The 19062-nt window shown below is 41.0% G+C and overlaps 1 protein-coding gene across 2 annotated transcripts in view; it reads right to left on the bottom strand.

Annotated features, from left to right (window-relative positions):
- VPS50 (VPS50 subunit of EARP/GARPII complex) overlaps window positions 1–14745 on the bottom strand; it is a 215617-nt gene extending 200872 nt beyond the window's left edge. For both annotated transcript variants that reach the window (XM_063452255.1, XM_063452256.1), the window contains exons 1-2: window positions 14572–14745; window positions 6826–6894 (exon numbers count right to left, since the gene is read on the bottom strand). In XM_063452255.1, the coding sequence (XP_063308325.1) occupies window positions 6826–6894; window positions 14572–14604 (102 nt within the window). In that variant the 5' untranslated portion in view covers window positions 14605–14745. The remainder of the gene's footprint in view (window positions 1–6825; window positions 6895–14571) is intronic.
- Window positions 14746–19062: the final 4317 nt, after the last annotated feature.

Raw genomic sequence — 19062 nt, 5'->3', positions numbered from 1 at the left:
ACGTCAGTTTTTCAACTTGATATATAGGTTTGCTTGGTCCATCTTCAGTTTGACATATTTTTGCACCCCCTAGATAATGTTACCATCATGAAAAGTATATATAGTATATATTTTTATAAAGTAGACATCAAAGGTTATAGAAGATGGGGTGTTTTGACTTCTTTCCCCCAATCATTTTGCCCCCCCAAAAAACAGAGAAAGTGTAGTGGTAATTTTTAAATTCTGGTTTTGGCCAGCAGGTTATGTGTTACTGCAAGAAAACTTGTTAGACCAAATGTGCAGGTAGCAAATATACATTTAGCAGCAATCTTTAAACTGACTCCTGCAAATAGAATCTAACTGGAGATTTGGGGGGAAGGAAACTGACTAACAAAAAATGGCTGCTTTCCAAAGAAACAAAAAATAAAATAAAAATTCAGGAACACTTCTTACAACTGGTCTGTGTGGTACAGCTTGAAACATGTTCCTACACACAGTTCTGGTTTCGAAGGGCAATCAGGACAGTGAAAAGGGGTGTCTGTCCTTTTCCCATTTTAAAACAGACCCGGCAACGTTTCTGTTTTTTTTTTTTTTTTTCTTCTAGCAGTTGGCGGTAACTTAAAAATAAAATGTCTGGATTTAGCTTGCACCGTTGTTGGAACTTGTCCATCTCCATAAATTGTTAAATAAATTATTTTCAACTGAAATTGGAGAAAGGTGGTTTTCCCTGGATTATTTTTTTTAAAAAGCAAAAATGAGTTGTGGGTTGCTATTTGCATCAGATAGATAGCCACCTTTTTATACCATGCTTTGGTTTTTCGTAAAATAAGATATGGCTGCATCAACACCCCCCCATGTACTTATTATACGCCCTGATGCAAACCGGTTTGGACTCTACTCTGCCCCGGACAGAGACGTCTGACATGCGTTCGTCATGGATGGTGGTTAGCATGTTGACATCCTTTCTGTCCCTAAATTTTAGTGCAAGCAAGCGATGAGAGATCGTGGAAAGTCTTTGGAATTTTTTCTGGCAGTGCCGCAGGCCAGTGTCTGTAAACCATAAAGTGTTTTAAACAGACAGACACTACTATAAAAATTATCCACATAAAAGGTGGTAACCTTTATTAAACAAGGGGTTTAGTAGGTCCCATACAAGTTTCCCACTTGTCCCCAGGGAGTCAGGACAGCCAGGAGGGTCCAGTTGACCATCTTTCCCCTCATATACACGAAAGGCAAACTTGTATCCACTTTCACTCTCGCACAGTTTGTACAGTTTTATGCCATATCTAGAGCGCTTTGAGGGGATGTATTGTCTGAACCCTAATCTCCCTTTGTATTTCATTAGAGATTCATCTATGAATAAATTTTGTTGGGGAGTATAAACATCCGAAAATTTGTCCTGAAAATGGTCTAGCAGTGGGCGTATTTTATAAAGCCTATCGTATTGGGGGTGATCTCTAGGGTGACAGAGGGTATTGTCACTGAAATATAAAAATCTCAGCAGTAACTCGTATCTGGCTCTAGGCATGGTTTGGGAGAATACTGGACTAGACATTATTGGGTTGGTGCTCCAGTATGAGCGAATCGATGGCTTCTTTATAATCCCCATGAGCATTGTAAGAGCCCAGAATTTTTTAAGCTCTGGGACATCTGTGGGATGCCAGTCATGCTCCCTGACTGTATAGCTACCTGGATTGTTATCAATAAATTGGGTAGCATACAAGTTAGTCTGGGAAGCAATCTCCTCCCAGATGGTATCCCCTAAAAATAGTTCTACATACTGCATTGGGGAGAAGCCATCCACATTAACATTAATGCCTGCGTTGGCACTAAAAGGGGGGACGTTGGGCTCAGCTAACTGTGGAGCTGTTCCACGTAGCAGAGGAAGCACAGCTTCTTTCTTCAGCCGGCTCACACACAGATGACACGTCGTCTTGACTAGACGTGTCAGAAAACTGACCTGGGTCCAAATCTGACGCCAAGAAGGCATATGCCTCCTGCAAGTTATAGATACGCTGCATGTTTTACACACGACTAAAACAAATTACAAACACAAAAAAAATGTATACTTTTTTTTTTTTTTTTAACTAAAACAGATTAAACAGCAATCCCTAAACTAACTCCTGTCACAAAAATCTAATGGAGATTTGGGGGAAGGAAACTGGCTGGCCAAGACACAGATTATTAAAACAAATGTAACCCTTTAAGGGGAAAAAAAATACAGACAGTACAAATGCACTGCTGTAACAGATCTGGCAGGGAAGGGGTTTAAAAGGATTTTTTATTCATTTTAGATACTGTATAAAGCTCTGGAACACTTCTGCTGCAACAAATTATCACGATCTCTGTCTCTCTCGCTACAGAGGAGAGAGGGGCAGAGATCACTGTCAAAGTGAGTGTTTGTAACACCCACTTTGACAGCAGCCAGTTGTGAGCGATCGCGGATCGCTCACACGCCGCAATTGACTGTTACCGTCTGCCTGGGATGTCTGGCAGATGGTTACAGCGTTATACAGGCGGGAGCGATCTTTGACCGCTTCCCGCAGCCTGTTTTTCACTATGACTGTTCAGGACCGTCAGCGGTCCAAACACACGTTTTACTGCTGACGGTTCTGAACCGTCAGCGGTCCTGAAGGGGTTAAAGCGAATTTAACATTTCATTCCTAGCAATTCTCCGTTTAGTAAATAACCACGTAATAGAATTCCATTTTCATTACATGCAGTGGTTGATTTGACACGATTTGTTTTAGTAATGGAAACGTGAGGGTTAAAGATGAGGCCAGTGACCAAGCACCATTCTCTTTTATAAAGATGATATGGGGGTCAAGATAACTCACTGGGAGGACAGTACCTTCCCCTATCTCCCACCCTATGTCCTGGGGGAGGTATGTTAGGAACGATTATTGTACATTCATTTTCCAATCATCTTTGCACTGAGACGGGGGGAGGAATGGGGGCTTAACGAAATAAGGAGCAGCTTCCCTCAAATTAAGGACCTCTGGGTCTGAAACAAGTAAGGCTTTAGTTCCCCTTTGTGGCAATGATTTGTGTACTCTGCTGGAGCATGGTGTTTGTGGTTACTGGCCCAGTGTTTTCTATCACTGGCCCCTTTCTAATTCCCCAAAGCCATGTCAAGCAAAGGAGGTAATAGTGGGCATTCTGATTGGCTGGAACAAGCACAAACCCACTGCTAAACCCTACAAATAGGATGGTAGAGAGTTAATTCTTCATTTTGAATTCAGTCATGGTGCTGATTGGACCTATATTTCTTAAGGGTTTTGTTTTTTTTCTTGATATTTTTTTTATTATTATTATTATTATTATTGCCATTTATAGAGAGTCAACAGATTCCGTAGTGCTTTACAACATTATAAGAGGGGGGATTTAACTATAAATAGGACAATTACAAGAAAACTTACAGGAACGATAGGTATAGTACAAAATATGTGGGATACAGCTGGATACAGACTCCAAATGTTTAAAGCGATTTGAAACAACTATCCCTTAGGAGGGAGATCAGGATCCTTGGACAGCAGTGCAGCTAACCGGACCGGAATCAGGAACCAGGGTGGTACGTATAAATTGATTCATTGGTATAACAATATAAAATGTTACGTATTAATATACAAACGCCCATATGGTTTCTTTAACAAAATCATACTTCAAGCTTAAATGATCAGAATAAATTAGCATAGGGTAATGAAAAAGACGCTCAGAAACAAGCTTCCAAAATATTTTTCTATTATCAGTGTTTTATAGCATGCTGGTATTGGCTTTACAATTGAAGATACACAGCAATTAGATTGAGATTAACCCCTTAAGGACACATGACATGTGTGACATGTCATGTTTCCCTTTTATTCCAGAAGTTTGGTCCTTAAGGGGTTAAAGGCTTGAACACAACAGAAGGGGAAAAAAAAACGAATGAATTACTCTCTGTACAATTCTTTCATTTACTGCAGGCTCGATAGCAAAAAGAAAAAAAGAAAAAAACCACTTGCATATCGTGGTTAGCAGTACAAACCCAAAAGCAAGTTCTGCTGCTTTCATGTAATGCATTTGTAAATTCAAAAGGGGCTAAAAATCCAGCTGGGTTGTTTGGAGGGCTGAATACAAAATATATGTAAAATAACGACACGGGGAAAAAAAGCGAAGAAATCCACGAACCCTTCTCTCTATTATCTTTATGGTGAACTTAGGAGGAATGGTAGTCTTAGGAGACTGTTATCCCACTATGGGTCTCCGATTGACTGTTTGAGATTTAAAGCCTGCTTACTTATTTACTCATACAATTACCTAGATTATCATCTTTTGTATTCTGCTGTCTAAGTTAGTACCTTTTTTTTTCTTCTTAGCTATATTTATTCTTTTAATAAACGTTTACCAACAACCCTTTATGCTTGTATGACCATGTGATGTAGCTTTGGCCCGATAAAAAGTTTAGTGGATACATTGTTAGCCCTATTTTTTCAGATTATTGTTATCGTTTTATAGCACCAACTTATTCCACAGAGCTTTACAATATTATAAAGGGGATAAATTGACTATCCATGAGACAATTACAAAATGTTACAAAAACAATAGCTTGATGAGGTCACTGCTCAAACAGTGAGAAGTCCTGCAAGCACAAGTTAGCAGTAGGGGTATGAGCAGCAGGAGGAGTTCATCGGCAGAACAGAAAGACCAGGAAGTGGTGTACCTACAAATTAGTGAAGGAATGTAGCGGGGGCTAGAGATGTTTAAAACTTTATAGGTAAAGGTTAGTATTTCAAATTAACTCCTATTGTGTACAGGAAGTCAACGTAAGGATCGACAAAGGGGTTAGGCCATCATTACTTTGGACTCCTGGGCCAGTTTGTTTTTCTTCTCATTTTGCTTCTTGAGCTAGATCTATTTATTTAATTTATAGGACTTACTTTGAATATATATAATAACCTTTTCACACAAGTGTTAAATGGAACGTTAAATTAAATAATACAATTGCCAAATAGTCTTTTAACCCTAAAGAAAGTCATACATGTGCTTTTAATTGCAAGTGAGAAATAATAAAAAAACAACAAACTGTACGTTTGTATTAAGCCCCTTCCATTGAGTTCCTTTCTAGACACTCTAGAGAAGTTAGGTTAGAACTCAAATTAGAATTCTGGCACTTGCTTACAAAGTGCTACATGACACTGCTCCAGCCTAGCTATCCTCACTAGTACACAAAGGTGTCCCATCCAGGCCCGACGCTCGGCCGAACACCTGCGTCTCTCCTCTGTTCGTAGTCACACCTCGGCACTCAAGTTCAAGACTTCTGTAGGGTTGCACTGTTCCTATGGAACACTCTTCCCTGCTCCATTAGACGCTCACACAGTTTCCATTCATTGGCCCAAGACTTTAACGTCTAAACAGGTTTTATGGACACTATTTGTCAAGCCCAACAGAGTAACCTTTAAATCCTGAGCAGTTAGTGGTTTCAAAGAACTGAATGGCAAACATCACTCAATTGGTTTAAGTTCAGTGGAGCTAAACTCAAGAGGCAGCAATTGCTCGGAGCTCTTGCACTGCAAAGACTTCTCATTGAGCTGCATTGGGAAGTCTGTGATTGGACAGCCACAGAAAGTCTTGGCTAGGTTTGAAGTGGAGAGCTTGCAAAGGCTTCAGGCATGAGAACTGCAGCTTTTGCAAGCTGTTTTCTTAAATATACCCCAATGGGGAAAAAATGCATAAATGAATGCAAGGATGTTTTCATTGGAGGTATATCTATCATATCGTGTTATTTTTTTATTTTTTATTAATTGAGCAGTGGAGCGTTCCTTCAATTCTACTTTGTGTTGTACGCCTTTATCCTGATAGCAGAAGTATCCATTATTTAAGTTGAGTGAACATTTGCAATTCAGGAATCCTGCTATGAGGTAGATACAATGAGTACCATTAAATTGGGTAATAGTAACAACCCCTGGATGCTGGGCTAAGGTAACATCCCCAGGACGTACTTGAAAACCCGAGTGATCTGAATGTACCTTTCCTGGTTAAATACTTTGTTGTTCTTATTATTATTATTATGATGTATGGGGATTTTTTTTTTTTCTATTGCAGCTGGCTAGTTTTGAGATTGACAAAGGAGTAAGAAAGACGTTTAGAGACAATCGAGTTTGTGACTTTTAATTTATTGTGTATTTTTTCCTTTGGGTCCAAGCAAGTGGTATCTCCATGGAGTTAAAGGAAAACATTCACAGGCACCAGCAGTGAGTATGGATTATACTATGGTATCAGAAATGTCCCAATAGGCATCAAAATAGAAGACAGAGAGCGGTCATAAAAGTATTATAGATACATCTATCCGAAAATGACATTTAAAGCAACATAACCACTACAGCGCACCAATTCTAATTAGCTAAACCCCTTAAGAACAGTTTGACTTCTTTCCTGCGCTATACCAGTTACCACTGCCTGTCTCCACTACATCCGAGAGCAACACAAAAGCTCCTGCTTAGGAGCTTCCATTAGCCTTTCTGAGCTACAGGGCGTAGCTCAGAAAGGCTAATGGAAGCTCCTAAGCAGGAGCTTTTGTGATGCCTGACAGCATCACCTGATCACTCTCAGCCATCGAGTTAAGGCCTCCATGGCCAGGTTCAGCTCAGTCAACAAGCTTCCGACTTTCGGTCAGAAATAGTGATGGCAGAGGACACCACCCAGCAGATCCAAGTAATAAGTTTGACTACATACAATGGGGGCGAGAGCTGTCAGTGCACTCCTGGCACCAAATAAAATAGTAGCACGCTATACTGGTTATGATTCTTGGAGTGTTCCTTTAATACAAAAACGGTTTAGTAAATTAGTGCAAAAGAATATAAAACGTACCTTCGTAGGAATCCGGAAATTCTCTACAGGACTAAGATCATTGAAGCTGTCTTGAGGACTTTTTGGACCCTAGAAAAGAAATAAATGCATGAAAAGAAAATCAGATACGATCGAATAATGACTGAGTCTGAAAAACTGAAAACGGACACACAGTGTCAGATGCTGGCATGAAAGTAGTAGGAATTTCTCATTTCAGGTGGCATTAAAGGGACGTGATGCAAATGATATATGTTTTAAAAACATTTTGTTTTTATGTCGGAGTCTAGTCACTATATACTAATGCACTGATTATGGTGCCATTAGGAGAAGACGGACCTAGCTTGACCAAAACAGTGAGTCCCTAGGAAGCCATATGCCAGCCCTTGCTTGCTATAGAATAGAAAAGCAAATATGGAAGAACAAAAGTCTGCACCTCCATCGATTTTAATAAACAGTTAATGCAGAAATTAAGACAAGCCCACAACAAAATCCCACAAACACTCTACAACAATATCCATTCAACACTACAAACTGCCCCACATACACAATACCAAAGACAGCTCCCACCACACATACAAACCACACGTTTAACATCACAGACCGCCCACACAAACACACACAATACCAAACAAAAAAGCATACATAACACTGTACACATAAACACACATCCCACACACAGTCCACATTTACACACATACATGGTCACAAAGCAGCTGCCACACCCATAGGTAACACAAGGAGATGTCTACAACATACATAAATGTTACGTACTTTAAAAAAAAAACCAAAAAAACACAGGGGCCCTGAAGGAATTGAATGATTTACTTTGGCACAGTGCTATCAAAAAGGTGGCCTACCATTGATATACCTCTTTCTTACCAAGTTTTACCATTGCTGATTTTTTTTTTCCCCTTAAAATCTATAACCATGTTTGGCAGTTAATCTTTACATTGTAGAGCTGCTCTTAAACTAATTATTGAGCACACTTTGTGTATTTTATTACACTTGGCTAGTATGTGGTAGTGGGTGTGGGTGTGGGTTATCTGAGTAAATGTCCTATTTGTGTAACTGTGTGTGCCAGCCAGTGAGTGCATCCTTCGAGTGTGTCAGTGTCCTCTGTGTGTAAATGCGTGTATGTCAGTCCTCTGTGTAGAACTATTATGTATTGTAATTTTTCGGTTTGTTACGTTTATACTTCAGATTAATCATTCTTACACTCCTCCTTACAAAGCCATAATCCATCTCAAGCATGTCACTGATATATTCCAAGAAAATAATATAACCATTATTTACACTCTTCTTCCTTTAATCAATAATGGGCAGAAAGTAGAGCTCCAGCTATGTTGGAACTACAAATCCCATGATGCTTGGTCAGCCTTGCATTTGGTAAAATATTATGAAACAACTTGGATGTACCTTTAGGCCACCACTATTAACACTGCAGCATGGAAAAAAGCCAAAGGCAAACATTGGAATTTAAACAAGGAACGTTGCAGTAAAGCCTGCCAAGATCACTCCTACCACTGTTGTATACATAATATATCATTGTTTTGTTTTGAAAAGTTTTAAGATATCACACACAGTGGCTCATTTTTAAAAAAAAATTGTGAGTTTGCAGGACGAGCACAATGTCAAATTGTTTAGTTAATATCCCTCTTAATTACTTATAGGTTCAGCAGACGTACAACCTTTTAGTAACAAAAGGCCAAGTAACCATCTGCTGCTATTACCATATGGAAATGAGCATGAAACTCATAAAATGGAACTCAACAAATCCTGTTAAGGTGACTAATGTGTTAGTATTGATCCAAGTCAAACTGAATTGCTAAGTCATTATAGCCAGGTGTAAGATCTGCATAATGTAGTGAAAAATAGGAGATTGAAAATGGGGGATTGTCCTCTCTTTTGAACACTACCCAACTGCCTCAAATAGAATACCCACCATCTGGCCTCAAATGCACAGGACAGAATCCAACATCAGCTTTTATATTCAATCTGGCAATTTGTAACACTATTACGGACTGCCAACAAAATAATAATACATTTAATGGCTGACGAGTCTTACTGGCAGTAAAGAGGTCATTTCCAATGGCCATGTTTTATAGGTTCAGAGGACTGGCAGTGAATTGTAGAAAGCTGCAAAGAATATTTTGGGGTTTCATTTATTAAACCTTGGTTGTGAAATTGTCTCCCCCAGATGTTTTTGGACTACAATTTTCATAAATCGTCTGCTTGTCTAAAGCATGCAAGGAATTTTGAGAGTTAAAGTCCAACAACGTCTGGGGCACCACGATTTGTATAAAACAATTTAGTAAAAAAAAATAAATAAAAAAAAAAAAATCGCTTAGTTTAATAAGAAACATGCTCTGATGTGACTATTTTGGACAAAATGAGAATACGCTGAAAGACTCAAAAAAAAAAAAAAGACATTTAATGGGACACCCCAAGTACCAAAATTGCATGTGTAGTAAAGTGTGTATATTTTATAGTGCAATAATCATTTCTTCCTGCTCTTCTCTCTTCTGTATTTTCAAAAATGAAATTCATCACATAAATTTTGCTAAATACCCCACAAACTTATGTTAAGCAGTAGTTTGTGTGCTTTCAATGAAAATAACGGTTGCACACTCTTTAGACTTCAGATGTTGTCCTTGAATTTATTGATGTCATGAATACTTTGACAAAAGCGCTCTACACTTGCATTCCACATGTATCTCTATATTATTAATAAATTCCTATTAACAAATAAATAGTTGTACAAAGCAATCAAGGGAAACTCATTGAGGAGTATCTGATCTTTTTTAAATCGCTAAAATATTTTAACAAAGTTTTGTGAATTTTGTAAAAAAAAAATATATATATCTAACTTGTTTTTTTCCTTTGTAACTTGTCTGGTGACACTGTCAGGTAGATAGATTACTAGAGAGAGCGAAGCGCCCCTGATGCACGTTTCGCCTGTTTAGCTCATGCTCCGCACTCTCTAGTAATCTACCTAACAGTGTTACCAGACAGGTTAAGAATATCTTCGTGAAGGTTACCCAGAATTAGGATGAGTCTCTAATGACTTTTGAAATAGCCAGATAATACCAAAAGCAATATCACTTGCACTCGGCATTTACAGGACTATTTAGTAACTTTAGTAATTAATGCTTTTCATTGAGCACACTGCCTTTCTTCTAGATATTGGGGGGAGGCTGTGGTTAACTATCAGTACAGGGCGAGGTTTTTGCAAGATAAGGGGTGCCCTCGAAAGCACGATAGGTAAAGGTAGTTTCCATCTGGAACACTCCTCCTGCCCAGTACTCACTGTCTCTCCCTTGTCATCGTTCTTATAGGTTGCAATAGTCAACGAGTGACATTTTTACTGTATTATCGGTTACATGGTGGTTAGACTGTTAATGGCAATTAAGAACTCATTTTACCATATATTCAGTGTTAATGCTTGCTACTTTATATCTGATTCAGCATTGTAGCAGGCTCGTTTCATATTACAGCTATAAACATTGTTGCAAACCATAGCATTAAAAGAATTGCGCAACCTCTGTTATATATATTTTTCCTCTGTTTTTAACTGTATATTGAGTACTGGAGCAGCTTACCTGGTAAAATCTGTGTTAACCCTGTACAGCCACAGTGTGGCTAACCCTTTATACGCACCCTGTATTACTATTGATAGAATTGGTTTACGTATAGTACATAGGGATTGCGTAGGGGGACATAGTGATATTAATATCTTCATTCAATGTGTGCTCATGACTAGATCTGAATGGCAGCTAGATCAGTACCCCATCTTTGCAAACCTAGCACCATTGTAATACAGTAAAGCTGAGATAAATCTGCCAATATTATTTTACATCCCACTCTTTGTACACAGCAATATACTACGGCTGGTAAAAAGTACGAGTGTAAGATTGCGAAATAACTCTGGCTAAACTTGACTAGTTCTGCACACTGTACCTTGTTAGACTATGTATATTATAGTCCATATTTGATTACTGGTATTAATGATAGTTAATTATTGCACCATATTACCATAGATATAGAGCTCTGGCACCTTCTACCTATGGTTTACAGATCCATGCCTTACGATAATGTATTAAGGTGCCAGTCAAGCGGGCTACTTTAGCCAATACACCTATTTATATCTATTTGTATGTATGTCGTTTTTTTTCTTTTTCCATAGAACAATTTTTATACACCGTTTGTTTGTGGGTTTTCTTGTTCTTCATAGTCCATTAATTTAACTTTTTAGTCTATTAAATGTTAAGTTTAAACAAACTATATTTCAGTCATATCTGTACCTAGTTGCATCCTTCATCTTTTTTCTTTGTTTATATTTAAACTGGGGTTAACACCCAAATCAGGAGGTTCTGCAACTTCTGGCTCCATTCCCTTTCTTTTTCTTTTCTTTTCTCAATTACAATATGCAAAACTACATTGCTAAAGCTAGAATAGAGCGTATATTGTAAAATGAGACACAGTGGTGGTAGTGGGGAGAAAGTGTGGGGGGGGGGGGGTAACCCCTAATTCATTGATTACTAAGAAATGAAGCAATGCTAAAGAAAACAGTGGGAAGAAATTCAAAAACAGACACTACCAGCAGGTGTCACCAAAGAGGTAAATTTGTAAGAGGTATCAAAGTGGAGTCATGTCCTATTACATATGGTAGTCCTAAAATTTAACTTTTAATGTTGCAGTTAAAGGACCACTATAGGCACCCAGACCACTTCAGCTCAATGAAGTGGTCTGGGTGCCAGGTCCATCTAGGGTTAACCCAGCCTGCTGTAAACATAGCAGTTTCAGAGAAACTGCTATGTTTACATTAGGGTTAATCCAGCTTCTAGTGGCTGTCTCATTGACAGCCGCTAGAGGCGCTTCCGCACTTCTCACTGTGATTTTCACAGTGAGAAGACGCCAGCGTCCATAGGAAAGCATTGATAATGCTTTCCTATGGACTGGCTGAATGCACGCGTGGCTCTTGCCGCGCATGCGCATTCAGCCGATGACGTCGGAAGGAGGAGGAGAGTCCCCAGAGCCGAGGGAGCCCGGCCCTGGAGAATTTGTGAGTGTTTAACCCCCTTCAGCCCGGCGGGAGTGGGACCCTGAGGGTGGGGGCATCCTCAGGGCACTATAGTGCCAGGAAAAAGAGTTTGTTTTCCTGGCACTATAGTGGTCCTTTAATATAAGTGAACAAGAAATGTGTAAAATAGAAAACAAAATATAAAACCAGGATGTTCAGTCCTATGTATGTGTGACAGTGGGTGCTGTGCAGCTCTAGGGATTATACGTAGGAGGGAAAATTGATTATACAGTCTGGAGTGAGAAATGGGTATAGATTACCTAGATTTCACTGCAGTGAAATTCTAGTATTCCTTGTAAGTACTATTTTATTACACCCATTTATATGCTACAGATCTTGCTGAGAAGGTTTTAGATAACGATATACTTGTGAGGACTGTGCAAGTACTTACGAGAATTTCACTGCAGTGAAATCTAGGTAATCTATACCCCTTTTGTCACTCCAGACTGCTACATCAATTTACCCTCCTACTCACAATCCCTAGAGCTGGTGCTGTGCTTGCACAGCACCCACTATCACACATAAATAGGACTGAACATCCTGGTTTTATATTTTGTTTTCTATTTTACACATTTTTCGTTCACTTCTATTAACTGCAACATTAAAAGTTACATTTTAGGACTACCATATGTAATAGGACAAGACTCCTTTTTGATACCTCTTACAAATTTACCTCTTTGGTGACACCTGCTGGTAGTGTCTGTTTTTCCCCCTTTTTTCTTTAGCATTGCTTCATTTCTTAGTCATATGCAAAACTAGGACAAAATGAACACATGCAACCACTTTCAGAGCTGAGAATTGTCACAAGTGTCTGAAAGCTTATAGGTGCATAGATTGACAATTAAAGGAACACTATATGTATTCCTGACCCTACAGTGTAAAAACCACCATCTAGCCCCCCTTCCCTCTCTAAATATAGTAAAATCTTACTTGTCTTCAAGTCTGCAGCTGCTGGCTCTGATCTGCCTCCTGTCTGCTGACATCATCAGAAGCGGTGGTCAGAGTTAATCACAATACTTCTCCATGGGATTGGCTGAGACTGTTAAGGAGGCAGATCAGGGGCAGAGCCAGCACAAGTCAAACACAGTCCTGTCCATACAGCTTCTCCTCATAGAGATGAATTGAATTAATGCATCTCTATGAGGAAAGTTCAGTGTCTGCATGCAGAGGGTGGAGACACTGAATGACAGTACTGCACACTGTGCAGCACTGCTCCAGGAAGCACCACTAGTAGCCACCAGTGGAGTGGCCAGTGAAGTTATCTCTATTCTGAAAATACTGCATTTTCTCTGAAAAGACAGTGTTAACAGCAAAAAGCCTGAAGGGAATTATTCTACTCACCAGAACAAATACAATAAGCTGTAGTTTGTTCTGATGACTATAGTGTACCTTTAAATTTAAGTAAGTTATAGAAGTTAAAGGAACACTAAGCACCATAACCACTGTAAATATGGTGATGCCAGCTGTGCTCTGGTGCCTCCTACTGTAAGCAATTAAACCCATTTTGTAACAGTTTATAAAGTACCTGGGTCCCACGAAGTGCTTGTCACCTTATTCCCTGCTGCCAAAATGCTCTGCACTGAGCTAAGCCCTGAAGTGCTGGAAGTCACTTCTTAATGGCTGAGAGCACTCAGCTCATACGCAGTGGACCCCAGGTAACTTGCCAAACCTTTGACAAACATTTTGACCAATAACCCTGGGAGGGCAATCCTAAACTCATAACCACTACAGCATGCTTGCAATGTTCATTGCATCTTTTCAAGAATTAGGCAATGCAAGTAATACAGCATACAAATCTGAGTCCTCTGCAGAGTTGAGATAGGAAACTCTGCTTTATACTTGGCTGAAAACTCTCATGCTACTTGGTTATAAAACCAGCAGTAAAGTACTCCAGGAAACCTTGGGCAGTCACTGTTAAAGGACTACTATAGTGCCAGGAAAACAAACTCGTTTTCCTAGCACTATAGTGCAATGAGGGTGCCCCCACCCTCAGGGTCCCACTCCCACCGGGCTGAAAGGGGAGGAAGGGGATAAACCCCTCGGCGCTGGGGACTTTCTTCCTCCTTCGGTCGTCATCGGCTGAATGTGCATGCGCGGCAAGAGCGGCGCGCGCATTCAGCCAGTCCATAGGAAAGCATTCTCAATGCTTTCCTATGAACGCTGGCATCTTTTCACTGTGAAAATCACAGTGAGAAGCGCCTCTAGCGGCTGTCAATGAGTCAGCCACTAGAGGCTGGATTAACCCATAGGTAAACATAGTAGTTTACAGCAGGCAGGGTTAATCCTAGATGGACCTGGCACCCACACCACTTCATTGAGCTGAAGTGGTCTGGGTGCCTATAGTGGTCCTTTAAGCTATGACAGTGAGAGCTGTTTTGCCCCATTATAATGATAATAGCAAGTCACACAGCATGCTAATACAGTATGTATGAATACTGCAGTCAAATTAACATATTTAGGCTCATGTCATACTTCCCCCAGCTAATTCCTGCTACTTGGCACTCTGGCCATTGTGGACTACATTTACTATGACTCTCAGCCAGCTAAAAGCCCTGGTTATGTGCCAGCTCAGTGAATGCACTCTATGCCTGGATCCCAGGCCTCTCTCTCAGTCTCTGTCTGTCTCTCTGTCTCCAGGTTCAGTATGGGATGTCAACACCTAGGGGAGGCTCACACACAGGATATACCTGGCGGGTCATCAGGGATTTAATCTTCTGCATGTCCGAGCTCCGCCGATCCCTCCGTCACCGGCTGAGGATATTAAGGCCAAAACCTTGCTTTCTGGTTAAAACTGAAAATTCTCTAACAGGTACCAGTCCTCCCCCGGCTCCACCGGGAAGCCATAGCGAGCATCACGTGACACAGCGATGGCCAGTTGACAGCGCAACAAGCGTCCACGGGAGTTGTAGTCTCACGAGCGCATTGCGCGACGGAGTTAGAATGGCAGCATTCTTCCTCCGGCCTACAGTAACTAGCATGCATTGCGGTCTGTTGTTATCATGTGATAGATGGGAGGTGTGTAGCAGTGAGCTGTGTCAGTGTGGATTGAGCAGCAGTGCTTGCATGTAGCAGAGGGGTGGGGATACACCACACACACACATATGAATGTATGACTGTAAAAGTAAAGTTTACTTATAAAATGTCTGCGAAACTGCAGAATTAGGGATTGCTCAATAAAGAATGAACTTTAGTAAATTGAAAGCTAAATAGTAAAATGGAAGCAGAAATGACCTAATTATTGACCATAGGTGAGAGCAGCACATTTTCTTAGTGTGTACATGCAGGAGTTCTTTTTTATTTTATATAAAGTGATTATTTATTAAAGGAACACTCTATAAGCACCATAACCACTACAGACCACTGTAGTGGTTATGGTGCCAGGACTGCCCTTGTGTCCTCCTGGTGTAATTTGTCAGATTAACACTTTTACTGGGTCACACTGGCACCTGTAGTCCATTCTACCTGCTTCTCTGAGCTGGAGAATTTGGTGAGTACCTCGGAGGAGTGCTCACTGGTTGAGAGTGTCCTCTGAGTGCTCCCAGTCAATGAGTGCAGTCTTTATAGACCAGCGATGGTAAACCTATGAGGCTCATCCTCCAGGACTGCAGAATTGTTTAATAGGTTTTCATTAAGTGTCCAAGTGCCGCTACCCTTATAGGGGCATGATCTGACCACGCTATGGGCCCTATTGAAGAGATGCCAACGGATTGTAACACCCCAGGTGGCAGAAAAGAGTCTGCAATGCTAGTATATGAGTTGTGTACATGGCAGTGGAATGTGAAATGAAACCCCCTATCTACCGGGTTCTTCATCCGCAAATATATATATATATATATATATATATATATATTTTATGCTCTGTATGTATTTGCATGTTCCACATCTAGTTAGACAAATATGTAGTAATACCCCCTAGTGTTACAAGGTATTATACACCATAAAAGTAATACGTTTCTGAATTCTGATTTCAATTGTCATCAAAGATGAGATTGAAACCATTATTGCAATTCTCTTTTTATTATATTTTTTTTAAATTCTAATACAATCATTAATTTCAATTTTTTTCATTATTTTAAAGAAGTTATATATATATTTTCTCCAACGGTGCTGTTTTATCTACACAATTGGGAAATGCTACCACATGGATGTCTGAGTTTTGGCTCTTCTTATTTTATCTCATCCCTTTTTGGATATGTAATGCGCTGGATGTATTCTCATATGTACTATTATGTGTACTGATTTTGAGCCCTGTAGGTTTCCTTATGACTCACTAAGGGCTCATTCACGTTTACACCAACATATGACTGGTATTTCACATTACCGAAGGTGGAATGCAAAATGGCCACCAGTTGGAATGCATACATCACCCGGAAGTGAATACCGGAAGTGACGTCACACGGATATGATACCCGCAAAAATCAACTGAGGAATCCTCTGAAACAGCTGGAAAGTGTGAACAACGCCCCCTGGACCCCCTTGTGAAATAAAGCAGATGATTTTTACCATTTCCTGAGTCTGGACTTCCATATTGTGGTGACACCATCAACCAACTGAGAGGGAGTTCTGGATATACCCCCCCAAACATCTAAGGGGAGGCACCCTAAGGCGATCTTACTGTCTACATTTTGTGAGTTTAACTTTATTGGTGCAGTTTTATTGTTCATATACAGTATTACACTATTGTATTGTGTTTTTTTCTGTAGACTATCAGCTACACTCCTCTGCCATTTGTATATACGTAGTATGGAGTGAGAAAGGTTGGCAAAGCTTATTCTACTATGTGATCTCTGGGAAATTAGAGAGTAACAAGTAGCAACACAGACCGTGACCCCCACCTAAGAATGTGGCCTCTGCTATAAAAGTTAATCAGATTGAAGTTAGAAGATAAATACATTATTAACCTGGTTTTGATGAACGCTCATCTTTTTCAAGTGTCCCTGCACATCTACATGTATGAAGAAGATTTCTAGCCATCTCTTTGACCTGTTAATTTTTCAGCCTATCTGAGGGGCCATGCAAGCTGTTTTATTATGTAAAGTTCACTCTGCACTTTACCCAAGTTGGGTTGCTTTCAAACTGCACTGGGGATTCTTATAGTAAGTGGGAGTCCATGGCACATCTGATTTGTCATTTAACACTGACAAGTGGACATTTTAGCCCTGATGTCCTGAACATGTTTAATGATGCAGAGTCGTTTTAATAAAAAATAACATCTACACTTCTTGATTCTGTAGAAACATAAAACTTTCCATAGTAAAAGTGGTGTCCGTATATTTCTTTGGAATAAGGTTGATGACAAGAACTATTAAAACAGCCAAACTTACAGGATCATGATCGAAATATGGATATATATGCACCTGCACCGCAAACCCACCTTAATAAACTCAATACATTGTATAACTCGTTCTGACGCTTGTAATTACAATGTAATTACATGACCCACCATTGTGACATGTTAAAAAAAAACTAAACTGCCTTTCGCTGGAATCCAGACTCACCCAGGGCCAGACTGGCCCACCGGGATACCGGGAAATTTCCCTGTGGGCCACAGCACCTGGGGGCTGCAGAGCTCTAATTCTGAGGGAGTCATGCGGCGGCGGCCCTGGCCGCAATTAGGTGTTGCCGGGTGCCCGTCCGTTGGCACACTCTGAGGGGACCAGCCGCGTTCAATAGTTACCTTGTGGCCGGCCCTGTAGTGTATGATGGTGCCGCCGGGCCGGGTAGTGAGTGTGCCGGTCTGGCGGCACACTTACTGATACTGACAGCTGTGCAGCTGTCAGTAAGCATTGGAGGAATGAGGATGGGGCGGAGCTAACTACCATGCTCCCATGCGGTTCCCACAATTCCCAGCACAGCCACATCGTAGAGTAGTGATTACTCTATGATGTGTCCATGCAGGGAATTGTGGGAACCGCATGGGAGCATGATGGGGAGAGAGAGAAAACATCACATTGCTGTCCCTGCCGTTCCAGATCTGATTTCAGACGAGGTCAGTCTCAGTGGGTGAAGGAGAGAAATAGTGGGAGGTGGAGAAGAGAGACACAGGGGGGGGAGAATGAGACAGAGGGCTTGTAGGAGAGATAGAGGGGGAAGAGAGAGACAGAAGGGGAGTGAGGGAGAAAAAGGGGAAAGAGAGAGACACAGGAGGAAGGGAGGGGAAGAGACAGAGGATGGGGGAGAAAGACAGAGGAGGGAGAGTGAGAAAGAGGTGTAAGAGAGAGACACGGGGGGAGAAAGAGGGGTAAGAGAGAGACATAGGAGGAAGGGAGAGAAAGAGACAGAGGAGGAAGAAAGAGAGGCAGGGGGAGGGAGGAGAAAGAGACGGAGGAGGAGAAAGAGACAGAGGAGGAAGCGAGAGAGACAGGCGGAGGGGGGAGAAAGAGACAGATGGGGAAAGAGTCACACAAGGATCTGCGGGAAGAAAGAGGCACACAAAGGGACTGGGGGAAGGCAAAGAGACACACAGAAGGTTTGCTGGGGGACAAAGAGACATACAAAAGATTTGTAGGGGACAACGAGACACACAAAAGGTTTGTGGGGGACAAATCTGGGCTGGGGGGAAAATATGGACACAGAGGGACTGCGGGAAACAAAGAGACACACAGAAGGTTTGCTGGGGGGACATAGACACACACAAAAGGTGATGGGGAAGAGACATACAGAGGGCTGGAGAAGGGTAAAAAGAGACACACAGGCTGGGATGAAGTAAAAGATACACAAGGGAGTTGAAAGACACACAAAGGGGTTTGTAAGAGACAAAGGAGAAAAATTGGAGACAAGATACACTAAACGAGTTAAAAAAATGAAGAGAGGGAATAAGAAACACAAGTAAACAAGCAAAGAGGCATTTTTTGTGTGTTTGGGGGTGATGCATTTTCGCCTGTGCTGGCGCGGCGCATTGTTGGGCTGGTATAGAATTTTTTCCAGGGCTGCTTTTAGTTCCCAGTCCGGCCCTTTGCTCACCCTTTATCTTTCAGCCTTATGTTTGAGTTTTTCTGGGAAGCTCCCACCCTACCTGAGCAGAATGCTCTCCCCGGCTGTTCCCACCTCCTATAACCTCTGATCCAGTACCAGCACTTTAGTTAGTCTACCTCAAAACAAAAAGAAAGTAGCCCAATCCTCCTTTTCCTACAGAGCACTGCAATTCTGGAACGACCTCCTGCACACTTTCAAATCTT

Source organism: Pelobates fuscus, chromosome 4, assembly GCF_036172605.1.
Source record: "Pelobates fuscus isolate aPelFus1 chromosome 4, aPelFus1.pri, whole genome shotgun sequence".
Classification (NCBI taxonomy): domain Eukaryota; kingdom Metazoa; phylum Chordata; class Amphibia; order Anura; family Pelobatidae; genus Pelobates; species Pelobates fuscus.
This window is presented reverse-complemented; position numbering and strand designations above follow the sequence as displayed.